Source organism: Trichosurus vulpecula, chromosome 6, assembly GCF_011100635.1.
Source record: "Trichosurus vulpecula isolate mTriVul1 chromosome 6, mTriVul1.pri, whole genome shotgun sequence".
NCBI lineage: Eukaryota > Metazoa > Chordata > Mammalia > Diprotodontia > Phalangeridae > Trichosurus > Trichosurus vulpecula.
Window position 1 is genome coordinate 264,619,479 of NC_050578.1, and position 19,700 is coordinate 264,639,178.

The 19,700-nt window shown below is 37.5% G+C and overlaps 1 protein-coding gene and 1 pseudogene across 1 annotated transcript in view; both read right to left on the reverse strand.

Moving 5' to 3' along the window:
* LOC118855091 (vomeronasal type-2 receptor 26-like) overlaps positions 1 to 19,700 on the reverse strand; it is a 42,027-nt gene that overhangs the window by 11,168 nt on the left and 11,159 nt on the right. The window contains exon 3 of the mRNA XM_036765210.1: positions 3,784 to 4,584. Within this exon, the coding sequence (XP_036621105.1) occupies positions 3,784 to 4,584 (801 nt within the window). The remainder of the gene's footprint in view (positions 1 to 3,783; positions 4,585 to 19,700) is intronic.
* Positions 8,584 to 9,004, reverse strand: LOC118853942 (annotated as a pseudogene).

Here is a 19,700-nt window from a genome sequence, read left to right on the forward strand (position 1 = left end):
CTTAATTTTATTTTATTTCTTTTAGATATCTTCCCTTCATCTTCAACTCACCCTGTGTCTGCTCTCTCTCTTTTACATATATATATGCATATATGTATATATACATACATATATAAAAACACACATATACACACACACACACATACATACATATATACATAGATATATACATAAATACACATTCACTTATATATACATAAACATATATATACATATACATACATACATACATACATATATATATGTATATATATATATATATATACACACAGATACATATTCCCCTCAACTACCCTAATACTGAGGTCTCATGAATCATACACATCATCTTTCCATGTAGGAATGTAAACAAAACAGTTCAACTTTAGTAAGTCCCTTGCAATTTCCATTTCTTGATTACCTTTTCATGCTTCTCTTGATTCTTGTGTTTGAAAGTCAAATTTTCTATTCAGTTCTGCTCTTTTCACTGTGAAAGCTTGAAAGTCCTCTATTTTATTGAAAATCCATATTTTGCCTTGGAGCATGATACTCAGTTTTGCTGGGTAGGTGATTCTAGGTTTTAATCCTAGCTCCATGGACCTCCGGAATATCGCATTCCAAGCCCTTTGATCTCTTAATGTAGAAGCTGCCAGATCTTAGATTATTCTGATTGGGTTTCCACAATACTCAAATTGTTTCTTTCTGGCTGCTTGCAGTATTTTCTCCTTGATCTGGGAGCTCTGGAATTTGGCGACAATATTCCTAGGAGATTTCTTTTTGGGATCTTTTTCAGGAGGCAATCGATGGATTCTTTCAATTTCTATTTTGCCCTGTGGCTCTAGAATATCAGGGCAGTTCTCCTTGATAATTTCTTGAAAGATCGTATCTAGGCTCTTTTTTTGATCATGGATTTCAGGTAGTCCAATAATTTTTAAATTATCTCTCCTGGATCTATTTTCCAGGTCAGTGGTTTTTCCAATGAGATATTTCACATTGTCTTCCATTTTTTCATTCCTTTGGTTCTGTTTTATGATATCCTGATTTCTCATAAAGTCACTAGCTTCCACTTGCTCCAATCTAATTTTTAAAGTAGTATTTTCTTCAGTGGTCTTTTGGACCTCCTTTTCCATTTGGCTAATTCTGCCTTTCAAGGCATTCTTCTCCTCATTGGCTTTTTGGAGCTCTTTTGCCATTTGAGTTAGTCTGTTTTTTAAGGTGTTGTTTTCTTCAGTGTATTTTTCAATATTTTTTTGGGTCTCCTTTAGCAAGTCATTGACTTGTTTTTCATGGTTTTTTCGCATCCTTCTCATTTCTCTTCCCAATTTTTGCTCTACTTCTCTAACTTGCTTTTCCAAATCCTTTTTGAGTTCTTCTATGGCCTGGGGCCAGTTCATGTTTTTCTTGTAGGCTTTTGTTGTAGGCTCTATGACTTTGTTGTCTTCTTTAAGCTGTATGTTTTGGTCTTCTTTGTCACCAAAGAAAGAATGCAAAGTCTGAGACTGAATCTGGGCATGTTTTTGCTGCCTGGCCATATTCCCAACCAACTAACTTGACCCTTGAGTTTTTCAGTGGGGTATGACTGCTTGTAGACTAACGAGTTCTATGTTCCATGTTTGAGGGGGAGGTGCCAGCTCTGTCAGACCCGCACTACTCCTTGCCCAAGGACCCCCAGTTCAGACTGGGCTTAGATCTTCAGCAGGCTGTTGCACTCCTGCTCTGATCCGCCACTTAATTCCTCCCACCAGGTGGGCCTGGAGCCGGAAGTAACAACAGCTGTAGCTGCCCCACCTCCGCTCGCCCCCGGGCCGGAAGCCGAACCAAGAATTCCTTCCACTCCCGCAGCTTTTCCCACTAACCTTCTCTGTGGTCTTTGGTGTTTGTGGGTCTAGGGGTCTGGTAACTGCCGCAGCTCACATATTCAGGGTGCTAGGGCCCCCTCCGCCCGGCTTCTGGTCTGGATGGTCCACGCCGCTCAGGCTGGGCTCTGCTCCACTCCGGTCCCAGCTCCCAGCTCCCAGCTCCGTGTGGCATAGACCTCATCCAGAGACGATCCAGGCTGTCCTGGGCTGGAGCCCTGCTTCCCTCTGATGTTCTGTGTTTTCTGCCATTCTAGAATTGGTTCAGAGCCATTTTTTATAGGTTTTTGGAGGGACTCGGGTACGGAGCTCACTCTAGTCACTGCTTACCAGCTGCCATCTTGGCTCCGCCCCCCTTGTCACCGCATTATAATTGAGGAAACTGAAACAAATAGAGGTTAAGTGACTTGCTCAAGGTCACATAGCTATGAAATGTCTGAGGTCATATTTTAATTGAGGTCTTTCTGCTTCTAGACTTCACAAAAAGTCAATTATCACAGTTGTCTAGTTGTTAAAAGAGAAACAAACAAAAATAACACTTAAACAATAACAAAGCCAGTTCACAAAAGGCAAGAGCTTCTGTCTCTAATTTATGATCCTAGAAGCAAAGCCTCAAACCAAAGCCCTCACAAACTATACCCAATTGATCCCATTCTTCTACCAGTCCATCTACCAACCTCATTTTGCTAACGGAGAGACTGATTACAGGAGTTGCATTATCCGATTCATACCCAGACCAAAGAATTCTTTATCTAGTGTTAATTTTTTTATTCTAATGCAAAAGTCATTCTCAGTGGACAGTAAAACAAGTAGATGGAAATCAAGCAGAGATATTTCTATTGTCATTTATCATTTTTCCATCTACCTCGAGCTCTATTCTTATGTTTTCTTCAATCATTCTCTTTCAAACAATCTAAAATCTGCAAAAAAGAAAAGAAAAAAAATAACTCTCTATTAACCTCATTTCTTCAACAGAATCAGATAATTCTGATGTTTGCTTCTCTTGGAACTATCCTCATAGGACTATTTCACGTTTTCTTTTAGTAATCCTGTTACTTGACCATTCTCTCTTCTCTTCCACATATGATATATACATCTGAGCTGGTGACTGAATTTTTGGTGCCTCATCATTGGCTTACACAAGAAGTCTTGTTTTTCTTCCTCACTGGTATAATTTCTATTTTTGACTGCTAAAGTAGTATCATGGACATTCCTATCTATCCTGAGAAGACTGATCACATAGAACCTCAGACCACAGAAATGTTCTCGTTGAAATGTTTAAAATGTGCTCTCTCCAAATCTAGACTGCTAATCATTCTGTACCCAGATGTCCTCTCTTGTATAATAAACTCCACTAGGCTATGATAACTCCCTTTGTCTCCAATTTCCCAACATTTCCACAACAGCAAACAGTTCCTTCAAGCACTAAGTATTGTATCTAAGATAAAATCACCAAAAATGGATTCCTCTGCATTTAAAAAATGAATACATCATTGCAGAAAGTGTATCTATGTATAAATATCAACTATGCTATTCAGCTACACATGCTGTTAGAAGTTAAAATACAATCGACCAATTAGAAGTTGCAGAAATAATGTTGGCATTGGCAGGACAACGACCAGGCCACTATAAAGTCCCTCTATTGGAAGAGATGTAATGAAAGTCTCCTGCCACATAGACTCATACCCAGAGAGATGTATTAAAAATAACACCAATGCCTTCACCAATGTTGATATATGAGTTGAAATAAATGCCTATTATGTGAGGTAATTTCAATGATTTTACTCATAATTCAATGTAACCACAAATGAAAAAAAATGGGAAAATGTTAGAGAATAAGAGATAGTACTGAAGTCTTGGGTCATTGCTGCATCATCCTTAAAACAGGTAAGTTCTCCCAGGTCACCAACTAACCCAACTGTTCCCAAGAGTGGAAGAGAAATGTTACCTTCCAGGAAAGATCTGGATTTCTTCCAAGTCCTGATGTTTCTTTTGCCTCAGACTGGAGCATTTCATGGAGAGCATGGGCCACCGAATATACTGCATTGTAAACATTATAGCTCAGTTCTGTTATGACCATGTCAAAATTTATAAAAGGGAACTTTGTCAAGGAAATACCTTCTGGGCAGGAAGAATATAACAGTTCTACATGACTTTGTTCTGAAAGTCTGCAATTAAAGATTGATTCCCAGAAAGACTTTAGAAAAAGGTCCTCAGGGTTCACCCTGGGATTCAGGCTTCTTACAAAACCTGTGAAGCCAGGAATCTCCATATGAGCTTTAGAAAATAGCATTGTACCATGAAAATTGGAATACAGTTTAAAAGCAGAATCAACAGAAAAATCCCAGGAAGAGGTGGTGACCAACATCTTATGATAGAGTGTGTAATACTTCAATGTGGCTGATAGTTCTTGAAGGGAGTCTGTATCTCCATAAATAAAAATCACATTTGATGATGATCTATTGATCCTAAAAAAGAATAAAACTTCTTGACCAGTTCTAAAGTTTCTGGGCACTCTTTCCTTAAAAGCCACACACAGACCATTCCTGAGCATCTCCTCTTTCAGATCCCTGAAGAAATTTTCCCCTTTCACATTATCTGAAATGACCAGTCCCACCCAAGTCCAGCCAAAATGGAGCATCACTTGGATGAAAGCGAGGTGAAGAGTGGATTCCCTGCTGCCCATCTGATAGACATATGGATACTGAACTTTATCATTCAGGAGAAGATCAAATGGGCCATAGCTGATCTAAATGAAAAAAAAATAGACTGGAATGGTGATTTAAGTTCCTTTAGAACAGCATTTTGTCCTCCTTTACATTTGTATATCAAGCAAAAATCAGAAGTTTACAGAGAGCAGTTAATTAATAAATCCTCATTAATTTTAATTTGAAGTTTCAGGTCACAAAATTACACTCTTACAAACTGTAAAAATTTGAAGGAAATTCTAAAACTGTACCTGACCTTGAATCCTGTCTCCAGTGTGTCCATTGAGCAATTACTAAGTCTCTGCTTGAAACTTTCCGATGAGGGAAAAATCAGTTGCCTCCAAAAAAAATTCATCTTTTAGACAACTCTACGGATTAGAACCATTTTTCTTAATTTTGTAACTAAATCAGCCCTTTGCAAGATTCACACATTGCTCCTATTTCTTTCATGTTCATTCAAGTAGAACATAGTGTCTCCTGTATAACCTGTTGAGTAAATCTTTGGGTTTTTTTGTTAAAATATTTGCTTCTTTATATTGAGTTTTCAACAATCACTTCCATAAGATTTTGGGTTCAAAATTGTCTGCCCCTTACTTCCCTCCCCTATCCCAAGATAGTAAACAACTTGATATAGGCTATACATGTACAATCATATTAAACATATTTCCACATTAGTTACATTGTAAAAGAGGAATAAGAACAAAAGGGGGAAAAACACGGTAAAGAAAAAAAAATGAGAAAACAGTATGATTTTATCTGCATTCAGACTTCATGATTCTTTCTCTGGATGTGGATAGTTTTTTCCACCATGAGCTTTTGCAATTGTCTTGGATGCCTGCATTGCTGAGAAGAGCTAAATCTATGAAAGTTAGGCATCGAAAAATGTTGCTGGTACTGTGTACAATGTTCTTCTCCTTCTCACTTCACTCAACATGAGATCATGTAATTCTATCCAGGTTTTTCTGAAATTTGCCTGCTCACCATTTCTTTTTTATTTTAGTTTAAATCACTATTTATTTATGTAATACTTTTAGTTTTCAGCATTATCACAAGAGTTTGAATTACAAATTTGCTCCCCATTTCAACCGTCCCCCCCAATCCAAAATGGCATATATTCTGATTGTGCTGTTCCGCAGTCAGCCTTTCCTTCTGTCACCCTACTCCTCCCCCCACCCCCTTTTCCCTTACTTTCTTGTAGGCCAAGATAGATGTTTAGGCCCCATTGCCTGTATAACTTATTTCCTAGTTGCATGCAAAAACTTTTTGAATATCTTCTTTTAAAACTTTGAGTTCCAAAATCTCTCAGCTTTTACCTCCCCCCTCCCCCACTCTCCCTAAGAGGGCAAGCAATTCAACATAGGCCACATGTGTGTCATTATAGAAAACCCTTCCACAATACTCATGTTGTGAAAGATTAACTATATTCTGCTCCTTCCTCTCCTGTCGCCCTTTGTCCAATTTTCTTCCTTCGCCCTATCTCTTTTCAAAATTGCTTGCTTTTGATTACCTCCTCCCCCTATCTGCCCTCCTTTCTATCGTCCCCCCTTTTTTATCTCTTTCCTCCTTCTTTCCTGTGGGGTAAGATACCCAATTGAGTGTATATGTTATTCCCTCCTCTGGTCAAATCTGATGAGAGCAAGATTCACTCATTCCCCTTCACCTGCCCCCTCTTCCCTCCTTATAGAACTGCTATTTCTTTCCACTTTCATGTGAGATAATTTACCCCTTTCTCTCTCTCCATTTCTCCCTCTCTCAATATAGTCCTCTCTCATCCCTTAATTTCATTTTATTTTTTTAGTTATTGTTCCTTCATATTCAACTGACCCTGTGCCCTCTCTGTCTCTCTCTGTCTCTCTCTCTCTGTCTCTCTCTCTCTCTCTCTCTCTCTCTCTCTATATATATATATATATATATATATATATATGTGTGTGTGTGTGTGTGTGTGTGTGTGTGTGTGTGTATGTATGTATGTATGTATGTATTTATGTATATTCCCTTCTGTTACCCCAATATTGAGGTCTCATGAGTTACACACATCATCTTTCCATGTAGCAATGTAAACAAAACAGTTCAACTTTACTAAGTCCCTTCTGATTTCTCTTTCTTGTTTACATTTCCATGCTTGATTCTTGCATCTGAAAGACTAATTTTCTATTCAGCTCTGCTCTTTTCATTGAGAAAGCTTGAAAGTTCTCTATTTTATTGAAAATCAATATTTTGCCTTGTAGCATGATACTCAATTTTAATGGGTAGCTGATTCTTGGTTTTAATTCTAGCTTCATTTACCTCTGGAATACCATATTCCAAGTCCTTTGATCCCTTAATGTAGAAGCTGCTAGATCTTGTATTATCCTGACTGTGTTTCCACAATACTCAAATTGTTTCTTTCTGGCTGCTTGCAGTATTTTCTCCTTGTTCTGGGAGCTCTGGAATTTGGCGACAATATTCCTATGAGTTTCCTTTCTGTGATCTTTCTCAGGGGGCGATAGGTGGATTTTTTCAATTTCTATTTTACCTTCTGGCTCTAGAATAACAGGGCAGTTCTCCTTGATAATTTCTTGAAAGGTGATATCTAAGCTCTTTTTTAGAACATGGCTTTCAGATAGTCCAATACTTTCTCAATTATCTCTCCTGGATATATTTTCCAAGTCAGTGTTTTTTCCAATGAGATATTTCCCATTGTCTTCCATTTTTTCACTCCTTTGCTTTTGTTTCATAATATCTCGATTTCCCATAAAGTCACTAGCTTCCACTTGCTCCAATCTAATTTTTAAGGTGGTATTTTCTTCGGCGATCTTTTGTTCCTCCTTTTCCATTTGGCTAATTCTGCCTTTTAACTCATTCTTCTCCTTATTGCCTTTTTGGAGCTCCTTTGCCTTTTGAGTTAGTCGATTTTTTAAGGTGCTGGTTTTTCAGTATTTTGGGGGGGTCTCCTTTAGCAAGTCATTGACTTGTTTTTCATGGTTTTCTTGCATCCTTCTCATTTCTCTTCCCAATTTTTCCTCTACTTCTCCAACTTGCTTTTCCAAATCCTTTTTGAGCTCTTCCTGTGGCTTGAGACCAGTTCATGTTTTTCTTGGAGTCTTTTGATGTAGGCTTTTTGACTTTGTTGACTTCTTCTGGTTGAATGTATTGGTCTTCTTTGTCATCAAAGAAAGATTTTAAAATCTGAGTCAGAATCTGAGTCTGTTTTCACTGCTGGGCCATGTTACCAGCCATTTACTTGACCCTTGAGTATTTCGTCAGGTTATGACTGCTTGTAGAGTAAAGGGTACTTTGTTCCAAGCTTGAGGGGGTGTGCTGTTGTTTTCAGAGCAATTTCTCACAGCAAGCTCTGCCACACCAGTGGTCCTCCTCCCCCAAGAACCGCCAACCTGGACCTGACTCAGATCTTAAGCAGGGTCTTCACTCCTGCTCTGATATGCCACTTAATTCTTCCCCCCAGCTGGGCCTGGGGCCAGAAGTAACTGCAGCTGTAGTTCTGTAGCTGCACCACCTCCGCTACCCATGGAGAAGTGACTGAATTGTGAACTCCTTTCACTTTGTCGCAGCAGCTTTTCCCACTAACCTTCTCTGTTGTCTTTGGTGTTTGTAGGCTGAGAAGTCTCGTAACTGCTACAGCTCACTGAGTCAGTGCACTAGGGCCTGTTCTGCCTGGCTCCCATTGCGGTTTGTCCAGGTGCAGCCCATGCTGGGCTCCGCTCAGCTCCACTCCCGGCTCCATGGGTGATAGACCTTACTCCGTGACCATCTAGGCTGTACTGGGCTGGAGCCCTGCTTCCCTCTGCTATTTTGTGCCTTCTGCAGTTCTAGAATTTGTTTGGAGCCATTTTTTTTGGTGCTTTGAGGGTCCTGGAGGACGGCCCTAGGCAAGTCCCTGCTTTCCAGCCATCATCTTGGCTCCTCCCCTGCTTATCATTTCTTATGGAACATTGGTATCCCATTACATTCATATATCACAACTTGTTTAGCCATTTCCCAAATGATGGACATCCCCTCAATTTCTAATTCTTTTTTTTTTTGGTTCAAGTTTTTTCGAGATCATATACAAAACGTTTCCAGACCCAAGAGGGTTTAATCCTCCTCCTCTTCCTCTTCTTCATCCTGGTTGATCTGGAAGTACTGTAATTCGTAACTCTCCTTGCTATTGGCCACCACCTGAAGCCAATCTCGAAGATTGTTCTTCTTTAAGTATTTCTTTGTCAGGTACTTCAAATACCTTTTAGAAAACGGCACCTCTGACGTCACGGTGATCTTGCTCTTGCTTCTCTCAATGGTGACAACTCCGCCCCCGAGGTTGCCCGCTTTTCCATTCACTTTGATTCATTCTTGTAAGAACTGCTCAAAATTATCTGCATCCATAATCCCATCTTCCACAGGATGGGTACAATCCAGGGTAAATTTGAGGACTTGCTTCTTTTTTTTGCCGCCCTTCATCACAGATTTCTTCACGGGCGCCATGGCGATGGAGGAGCCAGAAAGGGACCACCGAGCACCGCGCAGACACAAAACCCTCTGCGAACACGCCCGTGCTGAACGCAAGGTCCAGGCACTGTCAATCAATTTCTAATTCTTTGACACAACAAAAAGAGCTGCCACTAATATTTTTGTACGTGTAGGTCCTTTTTTCATTTGTATAATTTCTTTTGGATATAGATCTAGAAGTGGTAATGCTGGGTCAAAGTGTATGCACAGTTTTATGGCCCTTTGGGTATAGTTCAAAATTGCTCTCCAGAATGGTTTGATGAGTTCATAACTCCACCAACATTGCATTAGTGTTCCATTTTCCCCACATCTTCTTCATTAATCATTTTCTTGTTTGGTCATGTAAGCCAGTTTGACAAGGATGACGTAGTACCTTGGAGTGGTTTTGTTTTGCATTTCTCAGATCAATAGTGATTTAGAGCATTTTTTCATATGAATATAGAAAACTTTAATTTCTTTATCTGAAAAATGTCTGTTCATATCATTTGACCATTTATCAATTGGGGAATAATTGTAGCCTTATAAATTTGACTGAGTTCTCTATATATTTTAGAAATGAGAACTTCATCAGAGACATTGTAGAAATTTTTTCCCAGTTTTCTGCTTCCCTTCTAATCTTGGTTACATAGGCTTTGTGCAAAAACTTTTATTTTAATGTAATCATAATTTTCTATTTTGATTTTCATAATGTTGTCTGTTGTTTGGTCATAAATTCTGCTATTCTCCATAGACCTGAAAGTATTCTTTACTCTTGTAATTTGCTTATAGTATCACCCTTTATGTCTAAATCATGTACCTATGTTGAAATTGTTTTGGTATACAGTGTAAGATGGTGGTCTATGCTTAGTTTCTGCTGTAGTGTTTTTCAGTTTTCCCAGCAGTTTTTGTCAGATAGTGAGTTCTCATTCTGGAAGCTGGAGTCTTTAGGTTTATCAAGCAGTAGATTACTATACTCATTGACTACTGTGTCTTGTGTACCCAACGTATTCCACTGATCTACTACTCTGTTTTCTAGGCTGTATCAAATAGTTTTGATGGTCAATTTTAGATCTGGTACAGCTAGGTGAACTTCACTTGCATTTCTTTTCAGTAATTTCCTTGATATTCTTGACCTTTTGTTCTTCCAGATGAATTTTGTTATTATTATATTCTGGTATATAAAATAATTTTTGGTAGTCTGATTGGTATGTGTATTGGTAATTAAGGAGGGCTTTTAGCACTTATTCAATCAAATGCCCTTGAACAGTTTGGCCTTGGTTTCCTTGATTAAATTAGGAGTCTTTTATGACCTCCTTGCCTCAAGGGAAAGCCTAGTTTACATGGATTTGAGTTACATGTTTGTGACATCAGAGGCTTTTAGGCCACATGGGTTTATATCACATTTTTGTGACACTTTTAGGTCATGTTGGTGAGACACATGTGTGACACACCTTTGACCATGAACAAGAGATATAAACCCAGAAGTTGGCATTCTCCCTTGGGGCTCTCACTCTTGGAGGTATGTTGATGTGGACATTCTGGGCAGTTATTGTTAAGAGCCCTCTAGCTTGTAAACCCAGATGTTGGGACTTTGTTCAACCCTGGTAACTATGCATTAAGTTTTGAATCAGACAAGGTCTGTCTGTTCATGCTTGTAATTTGTTTGTATCTGCTCTGAAGTTCAGGGTCCCAGTTTTTTCCCCTGAACTGAGTGAGTTAATAGGTATATGTTGGATTAGATTAACCCCCATAATGTTGCTTTCCTTAATAAAGCAGTTCAAAAGAACCTGTGCTGGAAGAGGGGGGCGGAGCCAAGATGGTGGCTGGAAAACAGGGACTTGTATGAGTCTCCCCCAGGTCCCTCCAAACACCTATAAAAATGTCTCTGAACAAATTCTAGACCTGCAGAACCCACAAAGAAGCAGAGGCAAGCAGGGTTCCAGCCCAGGGCAGTCTGGATGGTTGCTGGGTAAGGTCTATCACATGGAACTGGGAGCGGAGCAGAGCAGAGCACAGGGTCAGCCTCTCCCAGACAAACCAGACCAGGAGCTGGGCGGAACAGGCCCTAGCTCCTTGGATCAGTGAGCTGTGGCAGTTACCAGACTTCTCAGCCCACAAACACCAAAGACAACAGAGAAGGTTAGTGGGAAAAGCTGCTGGGACAGAGTGAAAGGAGTTCACAATTTGGCCATGTCCCCATGTGCAGCAGAGGTGATGCAGCTCTGTGGCTGCTTACAAAGCTACAGCTGCACTTGCTTCCATCAGCAGGACAACCTGGTGGGGGGAATTAAATGGCAGATCTGAACAGGAGTGCAGAGCTACCTCAGATCTGAGTCAAATCCAGGTTGGTGGTTCGTCAGGCAGGAGGGTTGCTGGTGTGGCAGAGCTTGATGTGAGTAATAGCTCTAAAAACAGTGCAGCCGCTCAAGCTTGGAACAAAGTACTCTCTCCTCTACAAGCAGTCACCCCCTGACTAAAAACTCAAGGGTGAAGTGACTTGGCTGGGAACAGGGCCAGGTGGTGAAAATAGAGTCAGATTCCGACTCAGACTTTGGAATCTTTCTTTGGTGACAAAGAAGACCAAAACATGCAGCCAGAAGAAGTCAAAAAAGTCAAAGAGCCTACATCAAAATCCTCCACGCAAAACACAACTGGTCTCAGGCAATGGAAAAGCTCAAAAAGAATTTGGAATAGCAAGTCAGAGAAGTAGAGGTAAAATTGGGAAGGGAAATGAGAATGATGTGAGAAAACCATGAAAAACAAGTCAATGACTGGCTAAAGGAGACCCCAAAAGATACTGAAGAAAAGAACACCTTAAAAAACTGACTAACTCAAGTGCCAAAAGAGCTCCAAAAAGCCGATGAGGAGAAGAATGCCTTTAAAGGCAGAATTACCCAAATGCAAAAGGAGGTCCAAAAGACCACCGAAGAATATACCACCTTAAAAATTAGATTGGACAAGTTATAGCTAGTGACTTTATGATAAATCAAGATATTATAAAACAAAAGAAAAGGAATGAAAAAATGGAAGACATTGTGAAATATCTCATTGGAAAAACCACTGACCTGGAAAATAGATCCAAGAGAGATAATTTAAAAATTATTGGACTATCTGAAAGACATGATCAAAAAAAAGACCCTAGATATCATCTTTCAAGGAATTATCAAGGAGAACTGCCCTGATAGTCTAGAGCCATAGGGTAAAATAGAAATTGAAAGAATCCCTCGATCGCCTCCTGAAAAAGATCCCATAAAGGAAACTCCTAGGAATATTGTCGCCAAACTCCAGAGCTCCCAGATCAAGGAGAAAATACTGCAAGCAGCCAGGAAGGAACAATTTGAGTATTGTGGAAACATAGTCAGGATAACCCAAGATCTAGCAACTTCTACATTAAGGGATTGAAGGGCTTGAAATATGATATTCCAGAGTTTAATGAAGCTAGAATTAAAACCCAGAATCAGCTACCCAGTAAAACTGAGTATCATGCTACTAGGGAAAATATGGATTTCAATAAAATAGAAGACTTTCAAGCTTTCTCAATGGAAAGACCAGAGCTGAATAGAAAATTTGACTTTCAAACACAAGAATCAAGAGAAGCATGAAAACGTAAAAAAGGAAGAGAAATCATAATGGACTTGCTAAATTTGAACTGCTTTGTTTATATTCCTACATGGAAAGATGATGTGTATAATTCATGAGACCTCAGTATTAAGGTACCTGAAGGGAATATATATATATATATATATATATATATATATATATATATATATATATATATATATATATATATATATATGTGTGTATATATGTGTGTATATGTGTGTGTATATATATATATATATATATATATATATATATATATATATATATATATATATATAATATACACACAAAGGGCACAGGGTGAGTTGAATATGAAGTTATGATTCCTAAAAATATGAAATCAAATTAAGGGTTGAGAGAGGAATATATTGAGAGGGGGACAATGGGAGAGATAGAATGCATTAAATTATCCCACATAAAAATGGCAGGAAAAAGCAGTTCTGTAGGAAGGGAAGAGGGGCAGGTGAGGGGGAATGAGTGAATCTTGGTCTCATTATATTTGACCTGAAGAGGGAGTAATATACAAACTCAATTGGGTATCTTACTCCACAGGAAAATAAGGGCAAGGGGATAAAAAGGGGGATATGGTAGAAGGGAGGGCAGATAGGGGGAGTAGGTAATCAAAACCAAACACTTTTGAAAAGGGATAGGGTAAAGGGAGAAAACTGAATAAAGGGGGATATGAGAGGAAGGAGAAAAATATAGTTAGTCTTTCGCAACGTGAGTATTGTGGAAGGGTTTTACATAATGATACACATGTGGCCTCTGCTGAATTGCTTGCCTTCTTAGGGAGGTTGGGTGGGGAGGGAAGAGTGGAGAGAATTTAGAACTCAAAGTTTTAAAAACAGATGTTCAAAAAGAAAGTCTTTGCATGCAACTGGGAAATAATATATGTAGGCAATTATATGTAGTGCGGCTAAGCTGGAAGCAATTCCATTAAGAACAGGGGTAAAACAAGGGTGTCTATTATTATCATTGTTGTTCAATATTGTACTGGAAATGTTAGCTTTACCAATAATAGAAGTAAAAGAAATTAAAGAATAAAAATAGGCAATGAGGAAACAAAGCTATCACTCTTTGCAGATGACCTTTCATATTTGAAGAATTTGTCCCACTAGACAGGACTAACTCCCACTTTAGGCATTCTACAGGAAATGAAGTTATAAGAAAAGAGAAAAATTTTTTTTCCTGTCATTTCAACATTGGCCAAGTTGGAATTACAGAAGTAAAATCGTATAATGAAAGTCTGTGGAACCTAAAAACATCTAGCAACTTAAGGAGTTTGGAAATTAATAATTTTACGATTCAAGAGAGAACTCCTGAGAATTTGGGTAATTCCAGGAAGTCACACCCTTCTGAAATATCTTAGCAAGTTTTTGGGGTACCGGCTTGTGGAACTCGTTTTAAGGAAAAATGAAGATTAAACTTCCTAAAAGTTTTGATAGTAAATGACAAGATCAATAGTTTCATTGTTTTAAGGCAATGAAGGAAGGCAGTAGTTTGAAAGTAATCTCAGCATGAAGAAAAAGAAAAAAAAAACAGGTAAATGATTTGCAGTTTATAGCAACCTCTTTTTAACACTTCTTTGTAGCAGAAATGTTATTAGACAAAACAATGTTTTAATCTGGATGCAGTGGCATATGGATTGGATTTTTAAAAAAAAGTCATGATAAAATAGATATTTGGAAACTGTTAAATATTTAATGAAGTATATTTTGTCATAAAGCAGATAATCAGGAGGAGGAGGAGGGGGAGGAGGAGAAGAAGGAGGAGTTTACTGTAATAGTGAATTTTCACTTGAAAATTCTTGGCTATTATGAAAGTATATATGGTGGTTTAAAGATATACCTTCAACATATCAGTGATGAGTGAATACCAGACATTTGCTCTACATCTGAAGCCTCTGAGTATGGGAAGTTTTAATTTGTAAAAAAAGGACTAATGAAATTGTTAGACAAACATCAGGAAAGATATTCAAGCTTTGAGTTGGAGTTAATGAAATTTTGTTATTTAAGATAAAATTCCTGGGACTGTAATATATTATTTTGTCTTGAGCTTTGACTACAGGGATAGTTGTCTGAAGTGTCATGAAGCCAATAGTAGAAAATGTCATGTGTTGCAGTCTGGGAGCTGGTAAAGTTGGATGCTTGTGATTGGGGAAAGTTTTGGGGATGTCATAGTTATAGCAGAGATAGGATCTTCTTGGCTATTTCCTTGCTGAAAAGGAAAATACTTGCCTCATTAATCCTGAGCCTTGCCTGATGACTACATGATTGGCTGTCAGATATGCCTCCTGCCTGGAATCGCTCAGGGCTCAGGGAGTTTTTCTTCCTCTTATATATGACGTTGTTACAACTATGTACCCCTTTATAATCAAGAAATTTTTTAGGTACTATTCTAAATCTGTTAAAGAAGAGAGAAATACTAGAACATCTCTGAGTTATAATAGGACGCAGGTATGAATGTCATAATTTTAACCTATATTTGGGATCAAATTTTAATATAGGAATAATATCCTACAAAGGAGGAAATGATTAGGCAAAGTTATTAGACAAAGATGTAATGTGTACTTTTCTCTAATTAAATGGAGTAGCAAATTTTGAGAAAGGCAACAACATTAAACTGTTTTTTTCTAAGGAATATATACATGCATATGATTGGCTTCCAAAGTCATCTATTATGAGTTACTACCACAAGTTCACAAAATTGGATTAAGGATTTTACATGTAAAATTGTATTGATAATAGGAAAGAAAGTGAAATTATTTTCCCCTTATTATAGTATCTATCTGACAATGTTAAAAAGCAGAAGAACAGCCCATAAATGAACTTCCTAAGAAACAAGCACCAGGACCAGATATATTTTCAAGTGAATTATATCAAACATTTAAAGATCAATTAATTCCAATGTTAAATAAATTATTTGGAATAATAGGAGAGGAAGGGATCCTACCAAATTCCTTTTGTAAAACAAATGGAATACGGATACCAAAAACCAGGAAAAGTGAAAACAGAGAAAAGAAAACTATAGAACAATTTCATTAATGAATATGGATGCTGAAATAAATGGGTTTTCCTTAAACTGATAAAAAAGTGTGTTTATCCAAAACCTTTAGCAAGCATTATTTGTGATAGGAATAAGCTACAAGCCTTCTTAGTAAGATCACGTGTGAAACAAGGATGACCACTGTCAGCACATTCCTACATATCACAAACAAATCCCTGCAAGAAGAGATAGTATGAGACACCCCATTTAAAATAAATCTGGGCAATATAAAGTTCCCTGAATTAATCTGCCAAAACAAACCTAGAAATTATATGACATTTAAATAATTGGAGAAATGTAAGCTATTCATGGGTAGGCAGGACCAAAGTAATAAAAATGAAGAACAAAATGTCAAGAGTAGCTAAGGAAGTAACAAAAATGTCACGGAAGGAGGTTTAGCAGTATCAAAACACAAACTATATTTATAAGGCAGTAATTATCAAAACTGTCTGGTGATAGCAATGAAATAGAAAAGTAGCTCATTGCTTTTCTTTAGAAAAGATTCTTATATCATGTACAGGATTTAGGCAAAGATACAATAGGAAGTGATATATGAACTAAAATTCTCTGAAATTTCAAAAATTGGAGAATGATGAGCACAATGCTCTCAGGAAAAGTAGAAAGAAACTGGAGAGACTTACAGAAGCTGATGCTCAGTGACATGCATTGTGTCCAAAGTAACAGCAATCCTGCAAGATGTTTAGCTGTGAATGCCTTAGGTATCTTCAGCAATACAATGACCAAGAAAACTCAGAAGGACTTAAAATGAAAAATGCTATCAATCCACAGAGAAAGAACGGATGGTGTCTGAATAAAATTGACAACCTTTTTTTCTTTATTTTTTTGTTCTGTTTTCTTTCACACCATGTTCAATATGGAAATATTTTTTGTATGATTGCCCATTCATAACCTGTATCAGATTGTTTGCCATCTCAATGAGGGGAGTGGAAAGGGAGGACTGGAGAAAACTTGGAAATCATTTTTTAAGAGCAAATGTTAAAAATTATTTTTGCGTATAAGTGGAGAAAAATAAAATACTAATTAATTTTTAATTTTTTTTTACTTTAAAACATTCAGCTCCATAAGCTTTTGAGTTCCAAATTTTCTCCCTCTCTCTCTCCTGCCCCCTATCCCCCTCCCCAAGACAGCATGCAATCAAATATTGGCTCTACATATACATTCAAATTAAACACATTTTCACATTAGTCATGTTGCAAAGCAGAATTACAAGCAATGGAATGAACCACAAGAAAGAAGAAACAATACAAAAAAGAGAGAGAGCAAATAGTATGCTTCAATCTGCATTCCAATTGTGTAGTTCTTTCTCTGGGTGCCCATAGCATTTTCCATCACGAGTCTTTTGGAGTTCTATTAGAACCTTGCATTGCTGAGAAGAGCCAGGTCTAACAAAGTTAGTAATCATACGATGTGGCTGTAACTGTCTACAATGTTCTCCCAGTTCTGCAATGTTCTCTCTTCTGTTCTACTCAGCATCAGTTCATCAATAATTTAAAAAAAACAAATATAATAAAATTATATTCAATAAAGGGACACAGAAAGACCAATTTAAATTAATTAGAAGGTAAAATATCTAATATTAAAGAACAAGTGGGCCAAATAATTAATCATAAAAAACAATGTGAAAAACAAACTAAAATTAATGGGTTGCAACCAAATCAATACTTAGAGAAAAATTTGTATCAGTATCACAGAGAAAGAGCAGACCAATGAATTGGACTTAAAACCAAAAAAAAGTTTGAAAAACAACAAATTGAAAATGACCAATTAAACATAAAATGGAAATCCTGTAAAACAAAGGAGAGATTAATGGAATTGAAGGTAAGAAAGGTTTTAAATTAATAAATAAACCAAGAAACTCTTTTTAATGTAAAATAACAAGAAATTCATCAACAATTGGTTAATTTGATTTTTTACAAAAAGAACGAAAATCAAATTACCAGTATCAAAAATGAAAAAGGTGAAATCAATGCCAAATAAGTAATAATTACAGAAATTATTGGAAGCTAATTTGCCCAAAATATATGCCAAAAAATCTATCTTGCAAGAACTGATGAATACTTACAAAAATATGAATTGTCCAGATTAAAAAGAGAGAAAATAAAATATGTAGTCATAAATATATTTGTATATATATATATATATATATATATATATATATATATATATATATATATGTAAAACATCAATGAAGTCCCTACAAAATAATTACCAGAGCAAAATTAATTCATGAGTTAGTTCGACCAACTACTTAAAGAACAATTAATTTTGATGCTTTGTATACTATTTGGGAAAATAGGCAAAGAGGGAGTACTACCAAATTCCACTTATGATGCACATGTTGTGCTGATACCTAAATCAAAAAGAGTACAAAAAGAAAAGGAAAACTATTTTGTGACAGAGAAAAGCAGAGTGACAGTTTTCATATGTAAGCAGAATGAAAATGAAGGGAGTGGGAGATATGTTTTTACCAAGGACATGACTGTGAAGTAGCAGTAAGGTAACTCCTATACTCTTTTGGCAAGAGAGTAGCTACAGAAAAAGATAGAATCACTACAGAAGAAATACTAGAACCAGGACACCAGACAAGAAATCCCATTAGATTTGGAAAAGGGAGAGATTGACAGAGAGCATAATAATGGAGGAGAATTGTGAGAGTCAAGGATGTAACTTGGGGCCTGAATACAAGCAGAAGTCCCTTTCTCTGAGAAACAGTTCCATCAGCACAGATAGCATTAGCTACATACATACCTGGTGAAGCAATATGTGAGTTCCAAGGGACAGCCAACACTGAATAGTAGTTGTGGTCGTTGAGACAGTAGAGAAGGGAAAAAAAGGACAAGAAATAGGCCAATATAGCCTGAGGTGAAAAGACCACTTATGGTGAATGTAAGAGGTGGGGACAGACATCCTTATTTGGGAACCAGGATGACTTTTATTATGTGACACAACAAAATGTGCCATTGGTTCTTCTGGTACTTTTTTTTTTCAAATTGGAATGATTCACTCAATGAAAACTCCAATGGCATTGATATTGATGTTCAGGCTATATATGAAAGCTTGAAAACAGGAGTCAGAGGGTGGTACCAGAGAGACTTCTTGGTCCCACTCTGAAAGAACAATTCAAGATTTTAGAAAACTGATTTCTCCATGTGGCAGATGAGCCATGGAGCGACTCCAATGATAATATTTCTGTATGTAAAATTAGTTCTGTCTCCTCAGTCCTTCCTTTAGAAGAGTGAATAAATTACCCTGTCTGTTTCCAGAGTCCCAAGTGTCAGATTGTTAGAAGGCCGACAGTATATGAACAGTGCCCTCCCCACAACATCACACTACATAAAGACAACTGGAGCATATTTTGTGTAGCAATTTGTCATCTTTCTGAATGAGAGCATAAGAAAAGGGACCCACGTGAAGAACTACAATTTCTGATTCAAACAACCAAAAGTCAAGCTATAAACTTTTAAAGAGTCAACATAAGTGGATGAAAATGCTCATTTTGTGTCTGACAATGTTCCAAGAGTTTGGAACAGAAGAAAACAGAAGAAACAGAAAAAAGGAAGTAAATGGTCCTTATCGTATAATGGGTGAAGACAGTCCATCAAAAGCTCAGAAAATAAGGAAGAGAGAAGGGAGAATGTCCTCTTGGGTGTTGGGCATAATATGGAAATCCAGAGATTCAGAAACAGAGCTGAGACAATGAGGTATGGTTGACCTGGAGACCTTTCTCAAAGTGAGGGTCTGGCAGAAACTCTCCAACGGCCAAGAGGATTCTAAGGGTTGTGGGAAGTTCCACGTTATAAAGGATACTTTGTGTGAGAAGTAATCTTCTGAAGGGATGAGGAGAAAGATTGTTTTTGCATACAGAACATTTCTAGACTAATTCCTCTCTTACTTAGTTCAGCTAAGTCTTTGAAGTCGATGTCTTGGTTAACAGGTAAACCATTACTGGATTAGGTCCCAGATGTGGCTTGGCTACTACACTTGTTTCTGCTATAAACTCTAGGCAATAAAGGACCAATGAGGA